This window comes from Vulpes vulpes, chromosome 14 (assembly GCF_048418805.1).
Source record: "Vulpes vulpes isolate BD-2025 chromosome 14, VulVul3, whole genome shotgun sequence".
Classification (NCBI taxonomy): Eukaryota; Metazoa; Chordata; class Mammalia; order Carnivora; family Canidae; genus Vulpes; species Vulpes vulpes.
In genome coordinates, this window is record NC_132793.1 from 39,429,294 (window position 1) to 39,454,059 (window position 24,766).

Here is a 24,766-nt window from a genome sequence, read left to right on the forward strand (position 1 = left end):
TTTCCAACTCTGCTGGTTAGACAGAACTTCTGTCTCTGTCAGTGAAGTTCTCTGTCCATTTATACTCCTAAACCTAGTTGTGTATGCATAATCACACATGTGCACACACATCCCATCACACACACACACAGAGCAATCACATTTATTATAATTTATACCATTCTCTTAGGGATCTGATGATGAGATCCAGGAAGTTATGTTACTATGCACCAAGAGGACTTTCTGTGATACCTTTGTTGGGCGTACAAGTTGGGAAATGGTGATCCATCAGTGGTGTTCATAACAAAGCGTATAAGACATCTCAATGACAAGAAGTGAGAAAATGCTGGAATTGCTATTCCTATTTATATCATTTTAAAATTCAGGGATAAATAAAAGTTTACTAATATTTGATATTCAGAGATGATCTGAAATGGTAAGTTTTCAAATGAAGAGTGGGAATTCCATAATCCAAAATCATTGACAGAAGCCATTTGTTAACTTTCCAATTATTGCAACATGTTATGATTCATATACTGTTGGATGCCATTAATATAGTTAATCTTATACAATAAAGATTTTAAAAATTTGGGTCCTTAGAATACTTTTTAATGAGATGAGGAATGACCAAGAAAATGTTTTAAATTACATTGAGGTCTCTAGGCTTTCTGATGACAAAGTACTTAGAATGTTTAAGATGAGTAACATAGATTCATATAAAAGCAAAGTTCCAGCTTATATGACCTTTTTTTTTGTGACAGTCAGGATCAGTGGTTGTCAGAAAGCAGTTAGTTTGAAAAAACAGCAATATACTTAATTGTCCCAAACACAGTAAAGTCAATGTTCTAGGAATTAGTGAAAAAGTAAGTGCTTTTCAAAAAGAACCCATTGAGAGAGCGTTCTGAAAATAGCTATTTGGAAATGCTCTCCTCATTATGTAATCCTGTTATTAGAGATGATGTATGTCATTCAAGAGTAGTAGCATACTTAAAAATCTTAGAAATAAAAAATTTAACTTTTTCAAATGTCTTCTAGATAATATGTGGTTAATGGGAAGGCATTAATTGTTCTTATTTATGTGAAACCACTCAGATGTGTTTTTATATTTTCAACAAATGAGGTAAAAATCTATTGAAACTCTTAATTTAGAAGGTGTTATTTTTATATTTTTCCAGGGTTTTGTTATGAAAAGTTTCAAATATACAGAAAAGTTGAATTTTATAGTGAACATCCACACAAACAAGTTACCCTACAAAACAGAGCGAGCAGGTGTTATACTAATTCTATAGAGAAAAAAATTGAGAATCAGAGAGATTAGGTAAATGCCCTATGATCACACAACTAGTAAGGCAAAAAGGTTGGGACATGTACTTATTTATAACTCAGAGTGCAGTGTTTTTCAGCTCTATCACACTGCTATTGCAGCTTTGACAAAGCTGTTCATAAGAGTGGTTTTCAGTCCTGAATTCTCACTATAGGCATTCATTAGAGTCCCCATTTCTTCATCCATCCATCCATCCATCCATCCTTTCATTCATTTTTTAATCATCAAATACTTACTAAGTTTCTCTTATATGATACGCTTTGTAAATTAGACATGACTTCACTAGAAATAAGAACTAGCCCTACTTTAAGGCATGATGAATATATAAGCAAGTAAATTGCATTTATTTATTACTTTAATCATTTGTATTTTAAAATAGTATTGTAATTCCAATATTCTTCTGAGGGAAGAATAGCCAAATTTTAGGTTTATTTATTTAAGTTTATTTGAGTTTATTTAAGTCATATTTTGAGTTAATTTAAGAAAATAGCATGTAGAAAAACCAGAGATAAATTTTTGTTTCGCTGTATGTTTTGAATTATTTGGCATTTACATAGTTTATAAATAACTAGATTATTTAATAAGGATTAATAATAATAAGAAATATAAGCATAATGCTTTAAAGAATATTTAAATATTATATATGCATACACGTGTGTGTGTGTATATATCTTTAATTGATCCTTTAGCACCCATCTTTTTTTTTTCTTTAGCACCCATCTCAATAGTTACTGACTTATTATCAAAAGAAGAAGGTATCTAACCTAAGAGCTCTGAGTATCATGCCAGATAAGACATTTGTAAAGATTATCCATAATAGAATTTCCTGTTTCCTTTAGATGTTTCTGAAATTAAGGCTTTTTCTGTATATTCATTTCAAATGATTACTTAGGGGCTCGGGAAGAGAATTTAGATTGATTGGCCTTGCAATTAAAGTATTTTTAAAAATTTATAGTATTCAAAAAAGATGCAATCTTTTGAGATCATGGGAATGAGAATTCTGAGGTATATACAGATATACCTTCTTTTATTGTGCTTCACCTTATTGCACTTCACTTTATTGTACTTTGCAGATATTGAGTTTTTTTTTTTTTTTTATAAATTGAGGGTTTGTGGCAACTCTGCATCAAGCATATCTGTTGGCACCATTTTTCCAAAAGCTTTTTCTCACTTGATGTCTCTGTGTCACATTTTGGTAATTCTTGTGATATTTCAAACACATTTCATTTTTACTATATTTGCTAGGATGATCTGTGATTAGTGATTAAAATTCCCTTTGGGCTCAGATGATGGTTAGCATTTTTTAGCAATAATGTATTTTTAAGATAAGGTTATATACATTTATTTTAGACATAAAACTATATTGTACATTTAGTAGACTACAATACAATGTTATTGTGTAAACATAACTTCTATATGCACTGAGAAACCAAAAAATTTTCTTGAGTCACTTTATTGCAGTATTCACTTTATTGTAGTGGTCTGGAACTAAACCCACAAGATCTCCAAGGTATGCCCGTATACGTTTACACAAAAGAGCTGACTTCTGAAGGAAAAGTACATAAATGTGTATATTAATACTCTAAGTAAAATATTATATATGTACATACATGAACATATCTGAAATGTATCTATATATAGACTATATATATATATAATCATATATAACCAGATTTATATATGTTTGTATTGTGTATCTGTCTATCTATCTATCTATGAAATACAGTTTTCCTTCAGAAGTTAGTTGCTTGGCTCTAACATTTTCCCCTTCAAAAAAGAAAAAAATGGCATATAATTTTACTGATTTATATTTTTGTGCTTTAGATTTTATCTATGAAAATTATAAATATTAAGTTAATAGTATAAGGAATTATTTTGTAGAGCTGATGCATTTTGACATACTGAATGACAGTCTTAAAAGTTTTTTCATGTTTAAATACTTGTGTTAAGGCTTATAAGTGAGATTTAACAGGTTTCCATTTTGTTGGAGGATTTCTGGAGCATTATTGACATTTGGAATTATCTTTCTAAGTAATATCTTTGCTGCCTTTATTAATTGCTGGCACTTTTATCATAACTTATGGCACAGTATTCTATTGTTTTTTTAAACATTTTATTTATTTTCATGAGAGACATAGAGAGAGAGGCAGAGACATAGGCAGAGGGAGAAGCAGGCTCCTTGCGGGGAACCTGATGTGGGACTCCATTTCGGTACTCCAGGATCAGGCCCTAAGCTGAAGGCAGATGCACTTAACCACTGAGCCACCCAGGCATCCCTGACACAGTATTTTAAATGCAAAAAATAAAGTGCATGCTGATTTTACTAATTTTTGTTTCATTACTTTATGAATTAAAGAATAAGAACATTAAATAAACCGTAAGTGATAGTATCACTGACTGCAGGAATACCTTCTGAGATTCCCATATAGTTGTCTAAAACAAGAGTCTACCTTAGGAAGAACTATGCTGAGGGTAAAGTGTGAAAAGCCTTCTTTAAAAATATTAATTTATTACAGTAATCTTGAAAATATGTACAAAATGGACATTAAGTCTTTCAAAATAATCAACTATTTTTTAAAAGATTTATTTATTTATTTGAGAGAGGGAGGGATGGAGGGAGTTGGGAGGGGCAGAGGGAGAGGGAGAGAGAGAATCTCAAGCAGACTCCCTGCTAAGAGCTGAACCCTATACTGGGCTTGATCTCACAACCCTGAGATCACTACCTGAGCTGAAGTCAAGAGTCAGATGCTTAACCAACTGAACCACCCAGATGCCCCCAAAATAATCAACTATTTTTGCTCAGGGAAAACTCAGGAAATAAAAGAAATAAAATCAGCATTATTATTTTTTTGTCTGTTATGATGTTCAGCATTGTTTAAATGACTTCGAGTTTTCAAGACAGACAACTATTGGCCTATGTTTAGTTATTAAAAGCATTTCCTTGGGCAGCCCGGGTGGCTCAGTGGTTTAGCGCCACCTTCGGCCCGGGGCCTGATACTGGAGACCCGGAATTAAGTCCCACGTCGGGCTCCCTGCATGGAACCTGCTTCCCCCTCTGTCTGTGTCTCTGCTGTGAGCGCTCTCTGTCTTTCTGTGTCTCTTATGAATAAATAAATAAAATCTTAAATAAAAATAAATAAAATAAAAGCATTTCCTTAAGTACTGACTCAGGAAATCTTAATTAAGAAGAGTTACAACAAATCTTGAGTTTCTATTTAATAAAGTTCTTTATAATTCTCGTTTATTTTGATATTTTCATTTGCCTCTGTATATAATAATCTAGTAACTGATTGGTGTTTAGAATAAACATTCTGTTCAATCCTTTTAAGAAGCAATTAATTTTGTAATGATAAGGATTATCACATTCATATTTTTTGCTTGATTTTTATTTCACTCTGAAATGAATTTTAAAAACAATCACTTGTTCGTTCCTGTTTTATTCATTTCCTAAGCCTTTATAGAATGCTTGCTACAGAATAAGCATTGTTTTTAATCCTAAAAAAAGCAATTTCTAACCTATGTTGAACACTTTTTATAGTACTGCTAAGTGCTTTCATTATTTTTCTTAATCCTCACAATCCTATACTGGAAGATAACCTATTTTATTGATGGCAGCACTGGGTTAAAAGAGATGAATAAATCATAATCTTTGCCCTTGGGAAGTTCATAGTCTAATGGAATAGGACTCCAAAAAACAGATAGTTACAATGTTATGGGGGAAATGTAAGACAGCTTGTTTTCATTGCCATGAATCTTCAGAAGAAGTGTATCCATTTGTGCACGATAGAGAAGTTATCACAAAAGAAATCATTTGAAGTGGGTTTTAAATGTTAAATAGACGTTTTGCTGGGCTGTGAAGGCAGAAAGATTGCTCACATCATGGCAAAAAGTGGTGAAGGAGTCTGGTAGTTATTTGGTGGTTCCATTAAGTTAACTTTGCCTGGCAGGAGACTTGGGTGTCTGTGTGTATATGTGTCTATGGGTGAGTGTGAGTGGTGAGTGTGTGTGTGTGGCGGGGGGAGGGGGGGATTGGTATGGGTCTGAAAGGTCTGAGGGGCTAGCAGAGTGGTATGAAGAGGCTGGAAAGGTAGGTTGAGGCCTTAAGGTAAAGAGCCTCCAGTTTGGTTTGACGATCAATTTGAATAAAAGCAGAGCCACATCATTATATCACTATATAAGCCAATATTTTAAAAATGCTTTAGCCACAGGGGGCAAGATGGCCAAAGAGTAGGATTCCCCAAGTCACCTGTCCCCACCAACTTACCTAGATAACTTTCAAACCTTCCCGAAAACCTACGCATTTGACCTGAGATTTAAAGAGAGAACAGCTGGAGCACTACAGAGAGAAGGGTTTTCGCTTCTAACAAGGTAGGAAGGCGGAAAAAAAAAAAAAAAAAAAAAGAATCAAGTAGGGGATGGACCTTGCGAGGAACCGGGCTAAGGCCCCAGCGAGAGCCTCCAGGACCGGGAAGCCCAGGCCCGGAGAAGCAGGATTCTTCCAGGATGAAAAGGCGCTTAGCAAGGAACTTGGGCAGAACCGCAGGAGGGGCCGTGGAACTTCTAGTCAACCCGGGTCACTAACAGAGGAGGTGCACCCCGGGGAGAGCGCCCACACCCCCAGGGCCAATCTCGATAAAGGGCTGGAGTGCGCAGCCTGTAGGTCAGGAGGGGGCTGGGGTGGAGGGGGCTGCGCCCTGCTGCCTGGGGGAACTGCGGCCTCTGAGGCGCGATTCCAGCAGCAGGCCCTGGAGCCCAGGGCGCCGGGGACACAGCCCAGGATCCTGCGCTCCCTCGGGAGAGGCGGAGGCCCGGAGGGCCCAGCACAGCGAGGACGCTCCTGCCACCAGGACCCCCGAGCTGTGCAGGTCAGTGCACCGGCGCCACCCCAGGAGCACCTAGGCCAGTGCAGACTGGGAGCTGCGGTAGTTACTGCGGGAGCTGACTCCAGTGCTGGGGACCCGGCTGCTGCCAGTGTTGTTATTCCTCCTGGTGTCACCGTGTGCCTGGGAGGAGGGGAGCCCCAGGGAACAAAGGCCTCATGGGGTAAAGAGCTCCCACTGGCAGGGAGCAGGGCATCACCCCTAGGTGCAGACCCCTGAGAATCAGCACAGCAGGCCCCTCCCCGAGAAGACCAGCTGGAAGGACAGGGGAAGAGCAGGTTCTTAACCAAACAGCACTGGAAAGCTGACAAACATTATATGGTTTCATTCATTCCGGGGAATATAAAAAATAGTGAAAGGGAATAAAGGGAAAAGGAGAGAAAATGAGTGGGAAGTATCAGAGAGGGAGACAGAACATGAGACATTCCTAACTCTGGGAAATGAACAAGGGGTAGTGGAAGGGAAGGTGGGCGGGGAGATGGGGTGTCTGTGTGATGGGCACTGAGGGGGGGCACTTGATGGGATTGAGCACTGGGTGTTATGCTATATGTTGACAAATTGAGTTAAAAAAATATACAAAAAAATTTAAAATGCTTTAAAAGTTTTAGAAGTAACTTTAGGGTAGCTCAATTAACCAATTGCCTAATGTATCTATCACAGATCCTTTTAGAGTTTATTCTCCTGTTTTTAAAATTTACCAATTAGAAATACCTTTTACTTTATAAAAACAAATTATTGAAACTATGCTTATTAGGATTAAAGTCTAGAAATGGGAAGAAAACATTTACCATTTCAAGTTCATTAATACTAAATATGGGTGTTTCCCTAGTATTATGTAATCTCGTGCAATCTAGCTTTGATTCCTGAGCACCTAATCAGTTTATAGATTATATAGGAACTTTCATTCCTTACTTTTCCCCTCCAATGAGCCACTTTCTCAGCTCTTTCTTGGTCTTACTGTAATTCTGCCAAAGATGAGTTACTTATGGATACTAAGAAAGTTGCATATATGTTTTAATACAAAGTAACATTTTTTAGTAAGAAAGATGAGAGGATTAGACCACATTAGATCCGTTGTTCCCATTAGTTAATCCGCTCTGTTTTTCTTCCTCATTACTATATTAAGTTAGGTGTCACTGGTTGAGTCTTTATATTGGATTGGTTGCCCAATCATTGCCAATTGACAGTGGATTGTGTCCACTGACTCCATCAGTCTCTCAAGTACCATGGAGGAGGTAGAGATAATGGATAAGCAATGAGAGTTAAAATCAGAGTAATCCTTTTGCAGTGGCTCAGCACGTCTAAGGAATTGAGAAGAGGGAAGGAGGTCTATTAGGGCTGGATTGAGTTTGGCTGCTGGAAGGGTGTGGCAAATGGCATTAATCAAATGACCAGGAGTTCAAATGCACAGGGAAAAGGGTGCTATTATGCATGGAAGCAAATAATAAGCCTTGAGATTCTAGGGAGTTTACTGAAAATATACAAAAGTTGGGATCATTTAAGAAGTGGGTTTTGATATCTCTGTACACTGAGAGCAATTATTCTATAAAAGATAAATGATTCATGAGATGATTTTAGCAAATTCTGTAGCTAGCACAACACTGTTCATTGAGTAGAAGTAAACTGATAGTAAATTTTGTAATTTTAAACTTAAGATGTAAAGATTTATACAAGAAACACCAGGCTCTTGATATTCATATTATTCAGAACTGTGAGAATAGTTGTGTCCAGGAATTTGCTTCTTTGTTTCTTCTTACAAATTTTTATAGGTTTACTTCTTTCCAGGGTTTTGTTTTCTGTTTCTTGTTATTGTTTAATAAAAACAAGTTTACAGAATGCTTTCCAGTTTCTCCCTTTATTTCAGCATTAACTCCATATCTACTACTGTTGTCATTAATGCTACATATATTTATTTGAATTTTCATTGTTGGAAGTTTAACATCTAATTAGAAATTGAATTATTAGGATTTTAATTTAAAGCAACATTTAATATTTGTTATTGTAGGTTCAGACTAGACCAATGTAGCGAGATATTGGGGAATAGTTTTCTTGTTGCTCTGGGATTGAAAACTAAGACCTCAAGCTAATGGTGAAAAGGCATTAAGTGCCCACATTTTAAAGAGAGTTTCTTACAATTAGTGCTCAAAGACTCATTCCATTTAACCGTAAAAGCTTCTGCCCACTTCCATGACTGAAATCACAGGTTGTATTCCTAGGGGAGCACACTGTGAGATAGAGATTAGCATACAGGATATTTATTGGGGAACATTCTTAGGATTAAAAATAAAATCTGTGAAAGAAAGAATGAGGAATGATAGAAAACCAGGGCAGGGGTGGGATATGAGGAGGAGTTTGAATTGTGTTGTAGTCTCAACAAAAGCCGGTTGAACATCTGGAAGCTAAGGTGGCCCTTCAGAGTTGTCTTGAGGTGGAGCAATGGCTGTGCCTTTCTGTCTCTTTATCGTCAGTCATTGGGCAGGGGATAAGTCTTTTATATCCCCAAGCTATGGGATCTGAGCTACACAGGATGAGGGCTTGACTGAGAGTGAAGCAGTGCTTCTTAGCTTATATAGTCCCTGGAGAGGCCACCAGCTAAGGACTGCATGCTGTCCTTTGAATTGATGTTTCCCTAAAGATAATGTTTTCTTTCTCTCTGGCTACTTTCAGGAGTTTTTTCTTTGTCTTTAGTTTTCTGGATTTAATTATGCTATCTTTGAATGCATTTCTTTGGATTTATCTTATTTGGGGTTCACTTCATGAATCTATTGGTCTACATCTTTCACCAAAATTGTGACGTTTTCTGCTAATCATTCTTCAGATAATCCTTTGACCCTACTCTCTTTTTCCTCATTTTGTAGAATCTTTTGTTTTTGTCCTTTGAGTCTCTCAGTCTGTGTTTTAGGAGACTCAGGAACCTATTTAAATCTTTTATTTTATTAGGCAATGGCTCTGTTTAGGTTTAGCTCACAGGTCCTAGTCTACTTTAGTGGGCTCTAGGTCTGAGGATGATGGAATTTTCAGGGGCTTTGTGATGGTTATTTTTTTGGCTTTGTGTAACAGGAGTGAGTGGGGCTCCCAGTGGTCTCTACTGCTTCTGCCTGAGAGGCAGAACTCATTTTCTGAGGCAGGGATTCCTGGTGCTTCTAGCTGAGGGAAAGAAAGTCTCTGGCCTGTTGGGGGGAAGAGTACTCCTGGACCTGGCAGCTTATTGTGGTTGGGAGCTTCCCCTTTGATATTTCTTAGTAATAGAAGGATTCTCAGTCCCGGTGGGGAAGAGGAGCACTTCCTAAGCCAGAGCTTGTTGTGGTAGATGCCCTACGCCTCTGGGGTATGGAAAGACCTTCGTAGCCTGGGTGCTTGTAGTAGGATCCTTTTTGCTGGTGTCTGCCATCAACCCTCAACCACCCAGTGTCTTTTGGTGTTGGCATGCAGTCTCATTCAGACCCCATAGATCTTCCTAGCAGAGAACTTACTGAGACAGGATCCCCTTTGCTAGTGCTGTCCTGTGTTTTTCCATGTGGGAGAGGAATCTTAGTTTCTGAGGAGAAGGAGAACACATTTATTGGAGGCTTATTGTTAGTGGTCCTCCTATTGATCCAGGGAAGGAAAGAACCTACCTGCACTGTCTCATTTTGCTAGGTTGGATGTCAAGAAACTCAGGGCCTGGGTTACCTTCTTTCTTATCCTGGGATCTCTCATCAGTTCCCCTCCTGCCCTGAGCCTTCTGAGTTCTCCTTTGATTGACTCTTTCATTATTTCCAGCACTTTTAGTTGTACTCAGCAAGGAAGTGGGGAGGAAAAATAGAATAAGAAAAAAAGAAATCTATGTGATCTTGCCTAGACTGAAAGTCTGAGAGAGCAAAATTTTAGAAAATAAAATATCCTAAGGTACCACCAATCTGTAAAACAGTATTTTTTCTTAAATGACCTTTAATATCATGATTCTAATGTTTAGGTATTAAATGCATTAATTATAAACTATTGAGTGAATAATTATTAAAATATTTATAATTTGTAGATTTAATGTGTCTATTTTGCTCAGCTATTTATTCCAAAAGTATGTATCCCAGAGCACCCACACACAGTGTCTGCTTAACAAATGGTTTTTAAACAATTAAATTACAATTTATATTTTTATAAAAGATAAATCAAGGCACAGAGGTTTAGATGGCTTGCCCAAAATTATATAACTAATTATTGGTGAAATTAAGGATTAATATTAAGTATTTTTTTTCAGTAGGCAGCGAATTCATTATATCTGGAAACTAAATACAAATTCTTTTGTTAACTGTTGCAGCTTCTATTTTATGTCTGATATTTAGATATCTCAGAATAACATTAGACAAGCAATTATTTTTAGTAAATATTATTTGGTTATCCTATGAGATTTGTTAAATAATAATAAGTTTAAAAAGTTATCAAAAATATTCTTTATTTGATAATCCTAAATTCAAGGATGAAGAATCCTAATGATGGAAAGTTTAGGACAAATGAAAGCATATATTTATTTTCATTTTGTGTTTTTCACAATAAGCATACAAAATATTAGATTAGTTTCAAAGGAGTTTTTCCTTACAGACAATTTAGATTTTATGAGATCTAAATTGTTGATTATTATTATTATGTTATTAAATGATATGGGAAAGTATAACTGAAGATACTTAAATTTTTATAATTTTAAGTTGTATGATGGATATAAATACTATCCAATTTTAGTCCCGAGCTAGATTCAAAAACCAGTAATACTACCATTGGTGTTGTTTGAATACATGGTCATTGGATAGGCAACTATTTTAAAATAATTTGGAAGAAATAAAATAATTCTTTAAGAGAGAGTCTGGCATACTGTAAGTATAATTGATCAGGTGTTGAATGAAAGGACTCAAACCTTGGGTTGAATACTTAACTTAGCAGCCCATAATTTGGGGCAAGCAATTTAGTGTTACAATAGGCTTAGTTTCCTCATTTGCTAGAGGAAAAGTAAAAATTCCCACTTTATATAAAAGATTGTTTGGAATATGACAGATACCATACAATTCAACTCTTAGACACTGCTTAATAGATGCTCAGAAAATTGTCATCATGATTTACTTGTATCTTCCTTTATTTGTGATAATGGCTATATTTTTTTTATCTTGATAAGCTTACTAAAGTATGTGTCAGATTGGTGATTCAGAGCATGACTTTCTGATAAAAATGAATCATACTAGAGCTCGTTTTAAATTTTCATAAGTTGGCCATATCATGAGACCAAATTGGGTACAATAGTGAGATCAGGACTGCTTGATGATCCAAGTATTATGTTAGGTTGGAAAGCCAGGTCAGCTTCTCTGTGAGACAGCACATTTTAGTTGTATAACAAGACTTTAATGAATTGGAAGAAGAATGCTGCTTTAAAATGTTATATTTAGATTGGAGAAAGAAAAAAATGGAAACATGTTATATTGAATTTTATTTAATTTAACAAGTAGAATTGGCACTGCTAGAGAAAGTCTTCATATGCTACAGTAGTCTCAAAAAGAGAAGAAATAGTTTTACTTAGCCCTGAAATTCATACTGAGCTGAAGCATTCTTGCATCTGTGTTTTTGATAAATTTCCCTTCCATATCTTTCTAATAAGTTGGTATCTTCTGAACTTCTATATCTTTAAACTTCTGAAGTATACTTTAAATTTGCAAGGAATTTAATTAGAAAGTAGTGGAAACTTTCTCTCTCTAATCTTTTCTAGCCAAGTTTTTAGTTTGCTTTGAAGTTCAAGACCTGTCACGGTTTGTATCTAGTAAACATGAAAAGAAAGTGGTTAAAGAGACTCACCATCAGTTGAGATGGCTTTATTATTTTTACATTAAAAACAGACCATTTTAAAATTCATATATTTGAAATCAGAAACTCAGATCCTTTCAGGTATAAGTGAGAACTTTTCACTGATGTATTTTACATTTAAATCAGAAGCAGTTCAGTGAACTTCATGTACTTGTCAAAACATTTTGATTAGCTTATTTATTGGCAGATATCAAATGATACTGATGTTTTATGTGCTTCCCAGGGTATACTTATGAATGTTAAATTTTTGCTAATTTTGACTTATTTTAATATACACATTATAATAATCTTGTTAAACTCTTAAATTTGAAAAATGCATATGCTCTTTTATGCATAAATACTCTGAATGATTTTTTCTATAGTACAAGTACCAGTATGTAGGAATACACATACACATGCACACAAGGATTTTTAATAGATCATTGTCTGTAATGGGAAAACTGGAAACAACATTAAGTGCCCACAAATAATAGGAGTAATTTCACTCAGACTTTAGAAAGTTATAATACATTATATATTATTTTTTAGTTAGAGCTTTTAATGTATTGATAAATGTGAAAATTATGTTACATGGTATTATTTTGTAGTAGAATCCATTGTTTTTTAAACAACAGCCCCAGGAAGACTCAATTATGTATATATATTTGTATGAACATGGAGGAATAGTAGATAAGACCAGTTGTTTAATAAAATACGTGATTCACATGTTCAAATGAGTATATATTATTTTATATGTTTATGTTCATATTTTTAATATATTTATATATTTCTAATTAATAGGAAAAACAGTCTACTATATTTATTATTCCACAAATAGAAACATAAGAACAAGGGCCATCCTCATAAGACTTATAAACTAAGAGAGTTAGTTTGGGAAGGGATGTGATGAGATTTAGGCAGGTCACCAGTTGTGACCAGTCTGGGTAAGCCATATCTGTTCAATCAAGATCCCTATAGGAACCTTGCCACAATCAAAGTAAGATACTTCGAGGATGGCATGTTTATAAAGGGAATAAATACAAGGGTTAGAGCCAGGAATGGTATAGGAGAAACTCAAGGGATTGTTCAGGAACCAGTGGTTACCAACAGCACAACTATTACGAATAGCACAACTATTACCACTGTCAGCTCAAGGAGATAAATGGAGGGAGATAAGTCAGAACTCAAAAGGAGAGGAAGTCATATTATATACTAAATGACCTTGATTGGTGCAGTGATCTTTGTGTAAGGGATATAGTCAGTCCAAGGTAAGCTTATAGACAGAAAACCAAGGAAATAAAAACTTTGAGCTGTTTTTATATTTCCCACTAGCTCCCACCAAGGCTCCCCATTTAACTGAACCCAACCAGAGGGTAAGATGTCCTCTATATAGATCACTTTGGGCAGAGAACAGGGCATTGAATAGAAAGTGGGTCTTAAGGAGTAACCAGAAGCTATCTGATATATATTTCTAACATCATTCTTGAACTAAATAATTCATATAACCCAGAAAGGAGAAATCTTATAACATGCAAAATATTGACATCCATTTTCTTCATGGGCATATAGAACTATTCTTTAATTGGCCTAAGCCCAAAGACAGAATTTAAAAAAAAAAATTGAAAGGCACCTGGGTGGCTCAGGTGGTTAAGCATCTGGCTCCTAATTTTGGCTCAAGTTGTGATCTCTGGGTCTTGGAATTGAGCCACATGTTGGACTCTGTACTCAGTGTGAGCCTGCTTGAGATTCTCTCTCTCCCTCTCCTCCTCCCCCCATTCATGCTCTTTCTCTTTCTCTCTCTCTCATAAATAAATAAATCTTAAAAAAAAATGAATTTGCAGATGGCATTGTTCCTAACTCTCTGTACCTAAATCCTAGTGCCTTCCTAAAATCCTGATGAGGGTATAGCACAGGACATCTCCAAGTGAGGGCAGGGGTCTGTAGTTGTCTAAAATGAACATGGCTGTGGCCCCTGCAAAGTGTAGATTGCTCTGAATGATTTTAATAGTGTGTTTTTAAAAAGATTTTATTTATTTATTTCTTTGAGAGAGAGAACGAGCACATAAGCAGGGGAGAGGAGCAGGAGAAGAGACAGAAACAGACTTCCCACTGAGCAGGGAGCCTAAGGACTCTGGGGTCATGACTTAAGTCGAAGGCAGATGCTTAACTGACTGAGCCACTCAGGCACCCTGGGTCTTTTTTTTTTTTTTTAACTTCTAGCATGAGTGCCAGATGTAGCAGAAATCAAGGTTATTGATGGGGAGCTGACATTTACTGAGTTTTAGCACCTACCAGGTACCTTGGAGTGGTTTACATAGTCATCAATCATATTTTGTTCATCAAACCTGTATCATGGCAATTATTTTACCAATATTTTACTGATTAAGAAACAGACACTCCAATGGGTTAATTAGCTGGAGTTCAAGAATTTTCTCAAAGATAGTTTGATAGTTTCTCAAAGATAGAATCTGGAATTGGATCTAGATCTGTTTGGCTTTTCTGGCATAGCTTTACTTGGCTATGTGGAGTCATTAACTATTATTCACCTGTCCCACAAATATGATTTTCCATTTTCCCCTCTCTCATTCCCCTGTCTTCCAGTCATCCCCTTACTTATATATTTAACAAATATTTATTTAGTACCAGCTCTGTCCTAAGAATTATGTGTAGTGCTGTTGATACCAACAAATGCTTGTAAGGAGTGTTCTCCAGGTAGCAATCCTATGTATTCCCCTTAACCCTAAATCCTTTACCTTTGAGATTCTTTGTCTCAAAGAATCTTCCCATCTATTTACTATGACTGAGAATTGTTCCTTTGTCTTATTTATTTAAATTAAAGTGTAATAAAAATAAACCTTTAAAAAAACTCAATGCTGTTTCATTATTGAAGAGAAATAAAGATTCCATAATATTAAAAGAAATATGAAATAAGGAAACTATGCAAAACAGTGTTCTTAAAAGGGACTACCTAGTTTTATTGAAACAAATTGGTCTGCCCAAGAAGTATGTAAATGAGGGTACAAGTTCAGGCCTGTGTTTTAATCAGGCTAAAAGTATATCATATTCCCTTAAATAAGCACATCTTCCATTTTTCAAATTGAGAATTGGTTTCTGTTAAAAATCTTTCTTGTCAAAGACAAGTTAAAACTGCTGTTCAAGTGTCTTGTATCACTATAACCACAAAGCTAATACACATTTGAACTCATTTTTTCCCTATTTAGACACACTTGTTCACTCTTTGGAAAGTCCCAGATTGGGTTACTTAAGTAATCCTATTTTTGTAACTGAGCCAGTGTTGTCATCATCAAAATTACAACTGATTCGATATATAGTGTCGAGAAAGAGGACTGTGACATAAAAGCATGTGCTGATTCCTCTCATTTTGCATTAGTTACATTGCATTATGGAGCTGTAGGACCTGGCAATACTTTAGTTCACCCTTTTATAATTAAATTCGGTGATCTTCAGTAGGATAACATTCTGTAGATTCCATGCATATTATGTTTTGTTACCATCTTTGGATGTGATTTATGAGGAGAAAAAAATATGTGTACATACATACATACATACATACAGGTATCCCCTGCTTTTCAAAAGTTCACATAATACCACCTAGCTAGTACAAAAGACCTACAGTGGTACCTATTTTCTCTAACTGAAAGAAAACTGAAGAGGATTTTTGCTTTTATCAAAGAAGTGAAAATAGCATTCAGTGTTTTTCTTCAGCAAGCCAGTACGCAGAACCAACGTGCACCCTGAGCAGTGAAAGTGGCCCTGCCAAGGTCCTTCTTTGAGAACTAGGCCCAGCATCTCAGCATCAAGTTGCCATAGCTTTGAACTCTGTGAGCATCTGTCCCTTATCTCAGTTCATTTTGTGTATCCACTAGCAAGATGTGTCCTAAGATATCAGAAAAGCATAAAAGAGGTTATTTTTTGGTTCTGGGAATGGCTAAAAAATTTTTCCACATAAATGAATGATAATTCTTTGCTTTATACCATTTTAGCTTACAAAAATGTTTCATGGGAGTGCTCTTTTTTCAGATAGTAAAGGAAACATCTGTGTGTGTGATTTTCCAGTTTCGTTGGCAGTATTGTAGAGTAGGTTCTCCTGCGTCTGAGCCTAGACAAGTCACCTGACCTCTTTGATCCACTTCTGTAAAATGAAGGAATTGGGCAAAATATATTGGTTTTCCTCCCATGCTGCAGTATTTCTTGAAGTCACTGAAAACAGAGTTGTAGCTGATGAAGCCAAATTGGCTAACAAGGGGCAGCTCTTCTCCTCCCTCATGCTGCAACAAAAGTCATTATGTTTTGTTTTCTTTGTTAATACACCCAAGTAAGTTTTCTAATTCCTGATGCTTTTTCACCTATTCATCAACAGTAAGGCTTATTGTATTCTATTTTTGGCTTCATAGTAGGTTCCAACTTATATAAAACACACAGACCCTGGAATAATCAATGGTTTCTTTAAATTCTGCAGTCAGTCTAAAATGTAAACTATTAATCCTGTGTTTATGCCTGGTTTCTGCATGTGAGATAGTTAAGGCTATGTTTAATTTTCTCTCTTTGTCAGCTTCAAAGCAGGATATTATACCATTGCTCCAAACCTCTGGCATTCCCTTGATTTTGTTTAAAAGGTATAAATCTAGTAAAACATGAACAGAGAGTTGTTGCCAAACTGATGGCTGTATTTGTCTGTGTAGATTGTATTTCCACAGCTGTCACTTGGGATGGTTGCTCCCTGTATAAAGTAGTGCTAGAGTCATTCACATGCTTGGGATTTTAGTCTTAGATGTTTTAGCACTTCCTACTTTGAGCTTCACATTGTAAGGAATATAATGTGCCATTCTAACGGGTGATATTTCATCTTTTGTATCTTTTAGGATAACATGTTGTGAATGAAATAGTGTTTTACATAGAGCTTCTGGGGAATTTTTTGCCAACAATCATTTGACATCCCATGTGCTCTATTGTAATAAGAAAGCAGAATAAATAAACTTGGTGGTCAGGATCCTGTTAGAATAAAAGTAACTACAATTTCTTTTATAACGATGAAAAGCAAACAAACTCTGCACAGTCTTAATCAATTTTTTTGTTTGTTTTTTAAAGATTTTATTTACTTATTCCTGAGAGGCACAGAGAGAGAGGCAGAGACACAGGCAGAGGGAGAAGCAGGCTCCATGCAGAGCCCGACTCCAGGGGGACTTGATCCCAGGTCTCCAGGATCACACCCTGGGCTGAAGGCGGCACTAAACCGCTGAGCCACCTGGACTGCTCTTAATCAATGTTTAAATACTAGTCTCCCAGGCTGTTGCTTGTTTGCCAGATTGTCTTGGGTAGGGGTAGAAATGGGATGCAAACAAATGATACTGTAAAGATAATAGAAATTATCTTGGTAAGTGGAATACAAACTTGTTTCAAACACTTACCAGGCCAGTTTAGCTCATAGCATGAGTTACATCTCCCAGTCTGGATTATTTCACAGACTGGATTACAGCAGTTCCTCCTCATCTGCTTTTCACTTTCTGGGGTTTCAGTTACCTGAGGTCAACCATATGACCTGGAGGCAGGTGATCCTCCTGATGTATTATCAGAAGGAGGATCACCTGCTTTACATTAAAAACTAACATACAGTGTTTACATCATTCACCTCACTTCATCTTCTCAGGTAGGCATTTTATAATATCATATCATCACAAAAAGAAGTGTGAGTGCAGCACACCATATTCTGAGAGAGAGAGAAAGACCACATTCACCTAACTTTAATTACACTACTTTTTAAAAAATTGTTTTATTATTATTGTTCTCAATCTTTTACTGTGCCCAATTTATAAATTAAACTTTACCATAGGCAAAGAAAAAAAAACATAGTATGCATAGATTATGGTACTATCTGAGGTTTCAGGCATCTACTGCAGGTGTCTTCGAAGATGTCCCCTGTGGATAAACAAGAGCTACTATATTTCTGACTCACAAACTGCGGGGGCTGTTAAGTATGCTAAAATACAAGGCTGGCATGTGTTGGGTAGTGGCTTTGTTTCTTAAGATTACTGAATAAAATTTTATTGCATCAGAAACTGTCAAATCTAAGACAACTGTCAAAACTAAGAGAAGTTAACTGATGTACAGATCTCCAATATATCTCATGTCTGCTGCCATTTCAATTCTCCTTACCCCACTCTGACTGTGATCAGTATTATTAACTGATCATAGTTCTCTTTCCCACTAAGCCTAGATTTAGCTTTAGAATTGTGCTCAAATCAAGAGATACTGACAATTGGGGTACCTGGGCAGCTCAGCAGTTGAGTCTGTTTTCCACCCAGGTCATGATCCTGGGGTCCTGGGATCAAGTCCCTGTCAGGTTTCCTTCAGGGAGCCTACTTCTCCCTCTGCCTATGTTTCTGCCTCTCTCTCTGTGTCTTTCATGAATAAATAAATAAAAGCAAGAGAGAGAGAGAGAGAGAGAGAGAGAGAGAGAGAGATACTGACAGTCTTTTTTAATTAATGAATCAGAATTACTTGAAATTTGTTTGCCATCCCTGATAATTCTAAATTTCCAGATGGAAGAAGATAAATAAGGTAGTTGACTATGACTTACTCAACCCACTGGACTATTTAGAAACTGAGGTAGAAGTAAAACAGGTTACCTGGCTCTTTCTATTACCCTATACAGACTAAAAAGGATTTTGAGATATTAGGAGGAAAAGTGCTTTAGGGGTCTGATTAACTACAGCTGTCTTAAATTTCTAACAATGCTATGGCATGCATTTCACTTAGGATCTTCCAGTAATGGAAGATTACTTATAGTATATAGTAATTTTATTTTTCATCATTTGATCCATAATTTAATTGTATTTGTAAAAGGATACAAATGCATGCACACACAGACATGTATATGCACACAGAGGGTCGTTCAAAATATTTTTATTTTTAGAAAGAAGGTAATGTAATATTCCATTTATGTTCTGAGAAACACATGAAATAATAAATGATACTATTGGTAAGTACCATGATCATTTTTCATTTAGGCTGATTATCCCAAGAAAAGGATTCCTAATTGAATTCACTTTTCCCTATGATTTTGATAATTTAAAAGTGGATATACCTATACAAATTTGATAATTTTCATTAAAAATTTCAGAACTGAGTTCAAATGGAAGAAAATAATTTCTCAAAAACTCTAAAAAATTAGTCATTTGGTTAGGATATCATAAATAAATTCTCCATATTTGCCATTTTGAAATTAGATTTAGGTAAATCTTTCTCCCATATTATATTCACTGTTTTTCATTTTTGTTTTTTGTTTTGTTTTGTCTTTTGCTTTATAAACAGTGAAATTGTTTATCTCATTGAGTTGTTATTTTGGGGGGGGGACAAAAAAGTGCAATACACAGATTCATTAACTTATAATGGCTCATTTTAGTTTCTCATTTAATTGATTTTTGAGGCAATTACTGTAGCTTGATTTTTTTCCTCTACCTCTCTGGTAATAGAAAGGATATTTTATTTAGGAAAATATGAATAATAATAGTGTCAGTAAGCATGCTCAGAAAAGATATTTTTAAATCTTATTTTGGAAGCAGTGATATTATGCTCATAAACTTCAAGTTTTCTTTGTTTCTTTTCTCCTTTTCCTTCTCTGAGAAGCTTTGGGAATAACAAGAAGCACTTCTGAAATTCCCTCTAGCAAGAGACTTAGATAGGGACAGAAATATATAAACATTTTTACATCCTTAGTCATTATTTCCAAAGAAATTTTAAGAGTTTTTTTTTGATAGTCCTTGGTTTTACAAGTAGAAAAAGGACCAACGTTTACTCTTTCTACACACTTCAATAAACAAATACCTCTAGTATCAAAAGAAGTTGGACTAAACTTACCAATTATCCCGTTAGAAAAAATGTATTGAGAGCTTCTTAGATGCAGTCCAAACTATTAAACTCAGACCACATCTTTAGGGGCTTCTATTTAATTGGGATATGCCTCAATTTATTAGAGATAATTAAGTAGAAATTAAGTGACTATTAATTTTAAACATACAAAAGTCATTTTCACTTTTGTAAAATGGAAGAAACAATCCATCTGACTAATAAATGTTGAGCATCAGTTATATATAAGGTGCTTTGTGAAGGGAAAGATTATATTCAAAATCCTGATAAAAGGTTCACTTTTATTTGCCTTCATTTATGTCATTTTTACTGAAGAAAATTGCCTTGATATTTTTGCTAATAAACATTTTATTAAAAAAATTATGAGAACAAGGGATCCCCGGGTGGCACAGTGTTTTGGCGTCTGCCTTTGGCCCAGGGCGCGATCCTGGAGACCCGGGATCCCACATCAGGCTCTCGGTGCATGGAGCCTGCTTCTCCTTCTGCCTATGTCTCTGCCTCTCTCTCTGTGACTATCATAAATAAAAAAAAAGTAAATAAAAAATTATGAGAACAGAAATTGATAAAATAGGCTTAGATTTCATGAATTCTTTAGAAAAATCATTACCCAGGTTATAGTTATTAGAATTGCTTTGAATATATATATATATATACACACACACACACACATACATATATATATACACACATATATATATTCACTATATATATATATATAGTGTATGTGAATATATTTTAGGAGCCTAGATTAAGTCCTATTACATGAATGATAATGCACATGAAATTATCTTAAAAATCTCGACACCTAGGTGACTCAGTCAGTTATGCTTCCAACTCTTGATTTCAGTTCAGGTCATGTTGAGGATGGCGAGATGAAGCCCTGTTTCAGGCTCCACACCCAGTGCAGAGCCTGGTTAAAAGTCTCTTCCTCCCTCTCCCCCTCTCTACCCCTGCTCTCTCTCTCACTCTCTCTCTCAAAAAAAAAAAAAAGTGATAATATACCATGTAGAATGCCACAGTTTGGTAAAGTAGTCCTATATTGATATTAAAATGTGACCAGATACACTGATCTAGACATGAACACACATCTGACATATATTGACTTGATGGTTCTCCAGCACTGGGATTCTAGTTCCTATACCTACGCCTACTCATCCACCCACATCTATTGGATAAGTGCTTAGTTAAATAGAGGGACCTTGGGCTATGTTCTCAAAACAGGCAACCTCTACCTTTATTGAGCAAAACATGGGGTGAAAGTAGCTACATTGTGTTATTGTGCTCCTGGCCATAATTTGAGTGAAAAACTACCACTATTGTTATTTTTTCTTGGAAATAACTTTCTTTATGAATGAATATGTGAAAGTTGGAGAAAAACAGTTTCAGGGATCTGGAAAACTTACAGATAGGGAAGTAGTTCTCAAGGAAATATAAAAATAAATAATCAGCAGGAGTGTGAAATGCCATGTGGTTTTATAAATGCATATAGCTAAGATTTTAGAAAATATTTGATTTAGCCAAGAGACATGGGTTGATCATGAAAATTCTGCCATTCACAAAGGAGTATGGGAACCAAAATAGAATTCACAGCATGTTTCCTCTTGCCCCTGCAACAAGTTACCACTTCAACAGCTATAAAGATTAATTTGGTGCAGGACATTAAGTCCAGGCTACCATCTATGTAACTATACACTCTCACTGTGAAGTCAGATAGATTTGGGACCTGAGTTGACAGAATGACAGAAGATTTTATGACATCAGGAATGTGTTTTATTTATGATTGATTAATGACATTGTTATCTAGTCCATGTTTGTGGAATAAGTACTGAGAGGAAGGCAAGAGCAGCAATTAGATGACCCTGTCCTTGGAAGGTGATATGAAATAAGATTTGATGCTCTAATACTGACATATTGACAAGGCCTTCAAAGGCATGTGGTCTTTATGCATTTTCAATATATTCTCTTTAGTGTTATATACATTATCACATATTTAACCTCATGGAACTATGAATATGGGCATTTGTTGCAAAAATGCCTATTGATGGAATTAGTAACAGATTTTTGCTTCTCTTACTATGGCAATGCATGGTCTGGGGACAGCACACTGAAGTTCAAGTTAAAGATTCCTACTTCTCTTTCCTAAATGATTTCTTTAATGTTTTGGTAGTTCAAGTTACACAAAGAAAGAGATCTTGGATGCCACATTCTTTCTTTAGACTGCTGTAGGATTTCTTTTTTTTATAATGGCATGAGATAATGCCTATTATACATAAGAACTCTATGGAATAAAGCTCAGTGCAGTGTGTATTAACTTTTGTTTTCTGGCTGTTATAATGACAAGATAAACATAGGCATAATGTTTTTACTACTTACATAGAAACCTGCAATGGAACTTCATAAAACTTTGACCTCTTGAAATGAATTCAAATGGAATTATCTTATATTTTGCTTATTATTTGGCTTCTAGAAATATGTGTGCTAGAAAAATGGATAACTGTATAAGAAATGGCACATTATATTATGAAAATGCTTTTCTTTCCTTCAAATAAAAAGTTAATGCTAAAAGTAATAAATCTGTTACTGGTTAAGGGTTCTTACTGTACAGTGTCTTAGGATACTTTATTTGATGAGATTTTATTAAAATTATTATTATTATTATGTTACATTGTCCTTTGAAATCATTGAATTGCCTAAATAGCATTATTCTATCTCTACTTGATAAAACAGAGAACATAGAAGATTAATTTCAATACAGAATAGAAAATAAAAAAATCATAATATGTACCTCATTTATTAGAAGGGAGTACATATAAAAATAGTCATTTGAAGAGAAAAAAGAGATAGTGAATTATTTTAATTTTCATATCATCATAAAGCAGTAATAAATGCTATCTTTATATGAAAGTACATAGTGTGAGTTTGTGTGTATTTATAAGAGACATGATCACCACCAGGTTTTTCTTAGACTATCTGACATATTATCGACATATTATAGTTTTTATATATTATTTAATTGTTTTTGTTTGTTTTGTTTTAAACAGCAAATGCCAGTCTTCTTGGAGGAGGAGGTGGTAAGTCCTGAACATCATTTATTTTAAAATATATTTTTTACTACACCAACCACAAGATATTAAGTAAGTTCTATGATACTTATAAGAAAATTAACTGTAATTATTAAACAAAAAATGATAGTCTTCTAGAAAATAATTTATAATAAAAATACATACATTGGTTAGCCTAAATGTAATTTTGAAAGACTTCAAAATATGTGGAATATTGTTTTTCTTCTCATCAAACTGTATTTCTACCTTTGGCATAAGCTATAACAGCTCTAAGCTATTGAGACAAACACACATATAGGAAATGATGGAGTCACTTTTGATATAAATTCTAAAACAATACATTTGGAGACTTGCAGTTTTAGGGTTTTTTTTCTATCAGAATGATATTAGAAAGGTTATGGCTTTGTAGCATGAGAGCTTGATATATCAGCCACTTAGGAAATTAACATCTGCATTTTGCTTTTTCTCTTAGCTTGTTTAGAGGAGAATAAATGAGATCAAATTGAGATGAAGAGAGTATTTTTTTGATACCAAAATCTTGGAGATGTTTATTATTTTAATTTCATTATTATTATTATTATTATTTTAATATCTGGGTTGAAAGATGAAAACTTTCCTAGCCCATCTATAATATAGTAGGGGGGGAAATATACAATAGAATACAGTCTTGTTAGACCCAGGTAGACATAAATAGGTTTGTTTTCTCTCTTCCTCTTTCTTTTTTCCCCATTTGCTCCTTCTTTTCATGTATATCGTTTAAGTAAATATAATTGCACTGAGATTTAGGCTTTCAAAAAAAATTCCCTGGCCATCATGAGGAGGTTATTGGGTAAATTTTATTTGGAAACTAAAATCTTAATCATTGTTCATATATAGGAATCAATAGATTTTTAGAAAACAGAACCTTGGAAATAGAAATATAGAAAAATAAATCTAGAAAGTACTCTTCATATTATCACGTTAATGTACATTCTATGGTAGAGTATTTCTTGTTTTCTTCCCTAAAGTACTTTAGAAAATATAAATTGACAGGATTTCTCATTATATTTTTGGGAAATTAGAAGGGAAAATTTTCCTTCAGAGTCGGGTTCCAGTGAATTTTTATCTCTAGGTCTCTTTTGTAAAGAAAACATTATTAAAATAAATCCCCCATAGTGCTGATATTCTTACAAAACACATTAGTATTTTAACAAATTTGATGAATACTATTAAATAGGAAAAATCTTTCTCATGTACAAGTAGTCTAGATACAGACTAGAGAGTGGGAGTGGGTTTGTTTTTTTTTCTCTGACCCGACCTGTGGCCCGTGAATGTACCCTAGCTGACCCCTGTGACCGTTTACAGCATTTTACAGGCCAACCCAGCCCTGGGCCCACGGCTGATGTGGTTCTGTTGAAAATGGTGCACTCTTATAAAGTGGTTTTCCCAGTGCCTGTGTGTGGCCCACGGAGGTGGATGGAATGAGCCCCTGTTTCCCATGATCCTGGGGAGCTGCAGGCATGGCTAGCTGGTGGGAGAGTAATTCCATGGTGTCATCAAACATTCAAACTCTTACTTTTTTGGTCTTTTTCCCCTAGTGCATAGAACTCAGGGGTCCATGGTAGTAACTGGAGTAAATGGAGCTCTAGCCATTATAGATATGAGGGTCAGGAGGAATAAGAAAGTTGGGGGAAGAAAAAGTTGGCCCCTAAAAGATGAGTCTGTTTTCTTTAAGCAGCTTTCTCTGAAATCTTACATTATCCTAAAACTTACCAAATGGTCATTTGTAGATGTATGTAATTTCATTCCAGAAGGCAATGCACTCATCAAAAAGTACTTGGTGTTGTATTTTC

The 24,766-nt window shown here is 35.2% G+C and overlaps 1 protein-coding gene across 8 annotated transcripts in view; it reads left to right on the forward strand.

Annotated features, from left to right (window-relative positions):
• The window catches only part of MACROD2 (mono-ADP ribosylhydrolase 2), a 1,918,082-nt gene that overhangs the window by 434,711 nt on the left and 1,458,605 nt on the right, over window positions 1-24,766 (forward strand). For all 8 annotated transcript variants that reach the window (XM_026002392.2, XM_026002393.2, XM_072736414.1 and 5 more), the window contains one exon: window positions 22,914-22,943. In XM_026002392.2, the coding sequence (XP_025858177.2) occupies window positions 22,914-22,943 (30 nt within the window). The remainder of the gene's footprint in view (window positions 1-22,913; window positions 22,944-24,766) is intronic.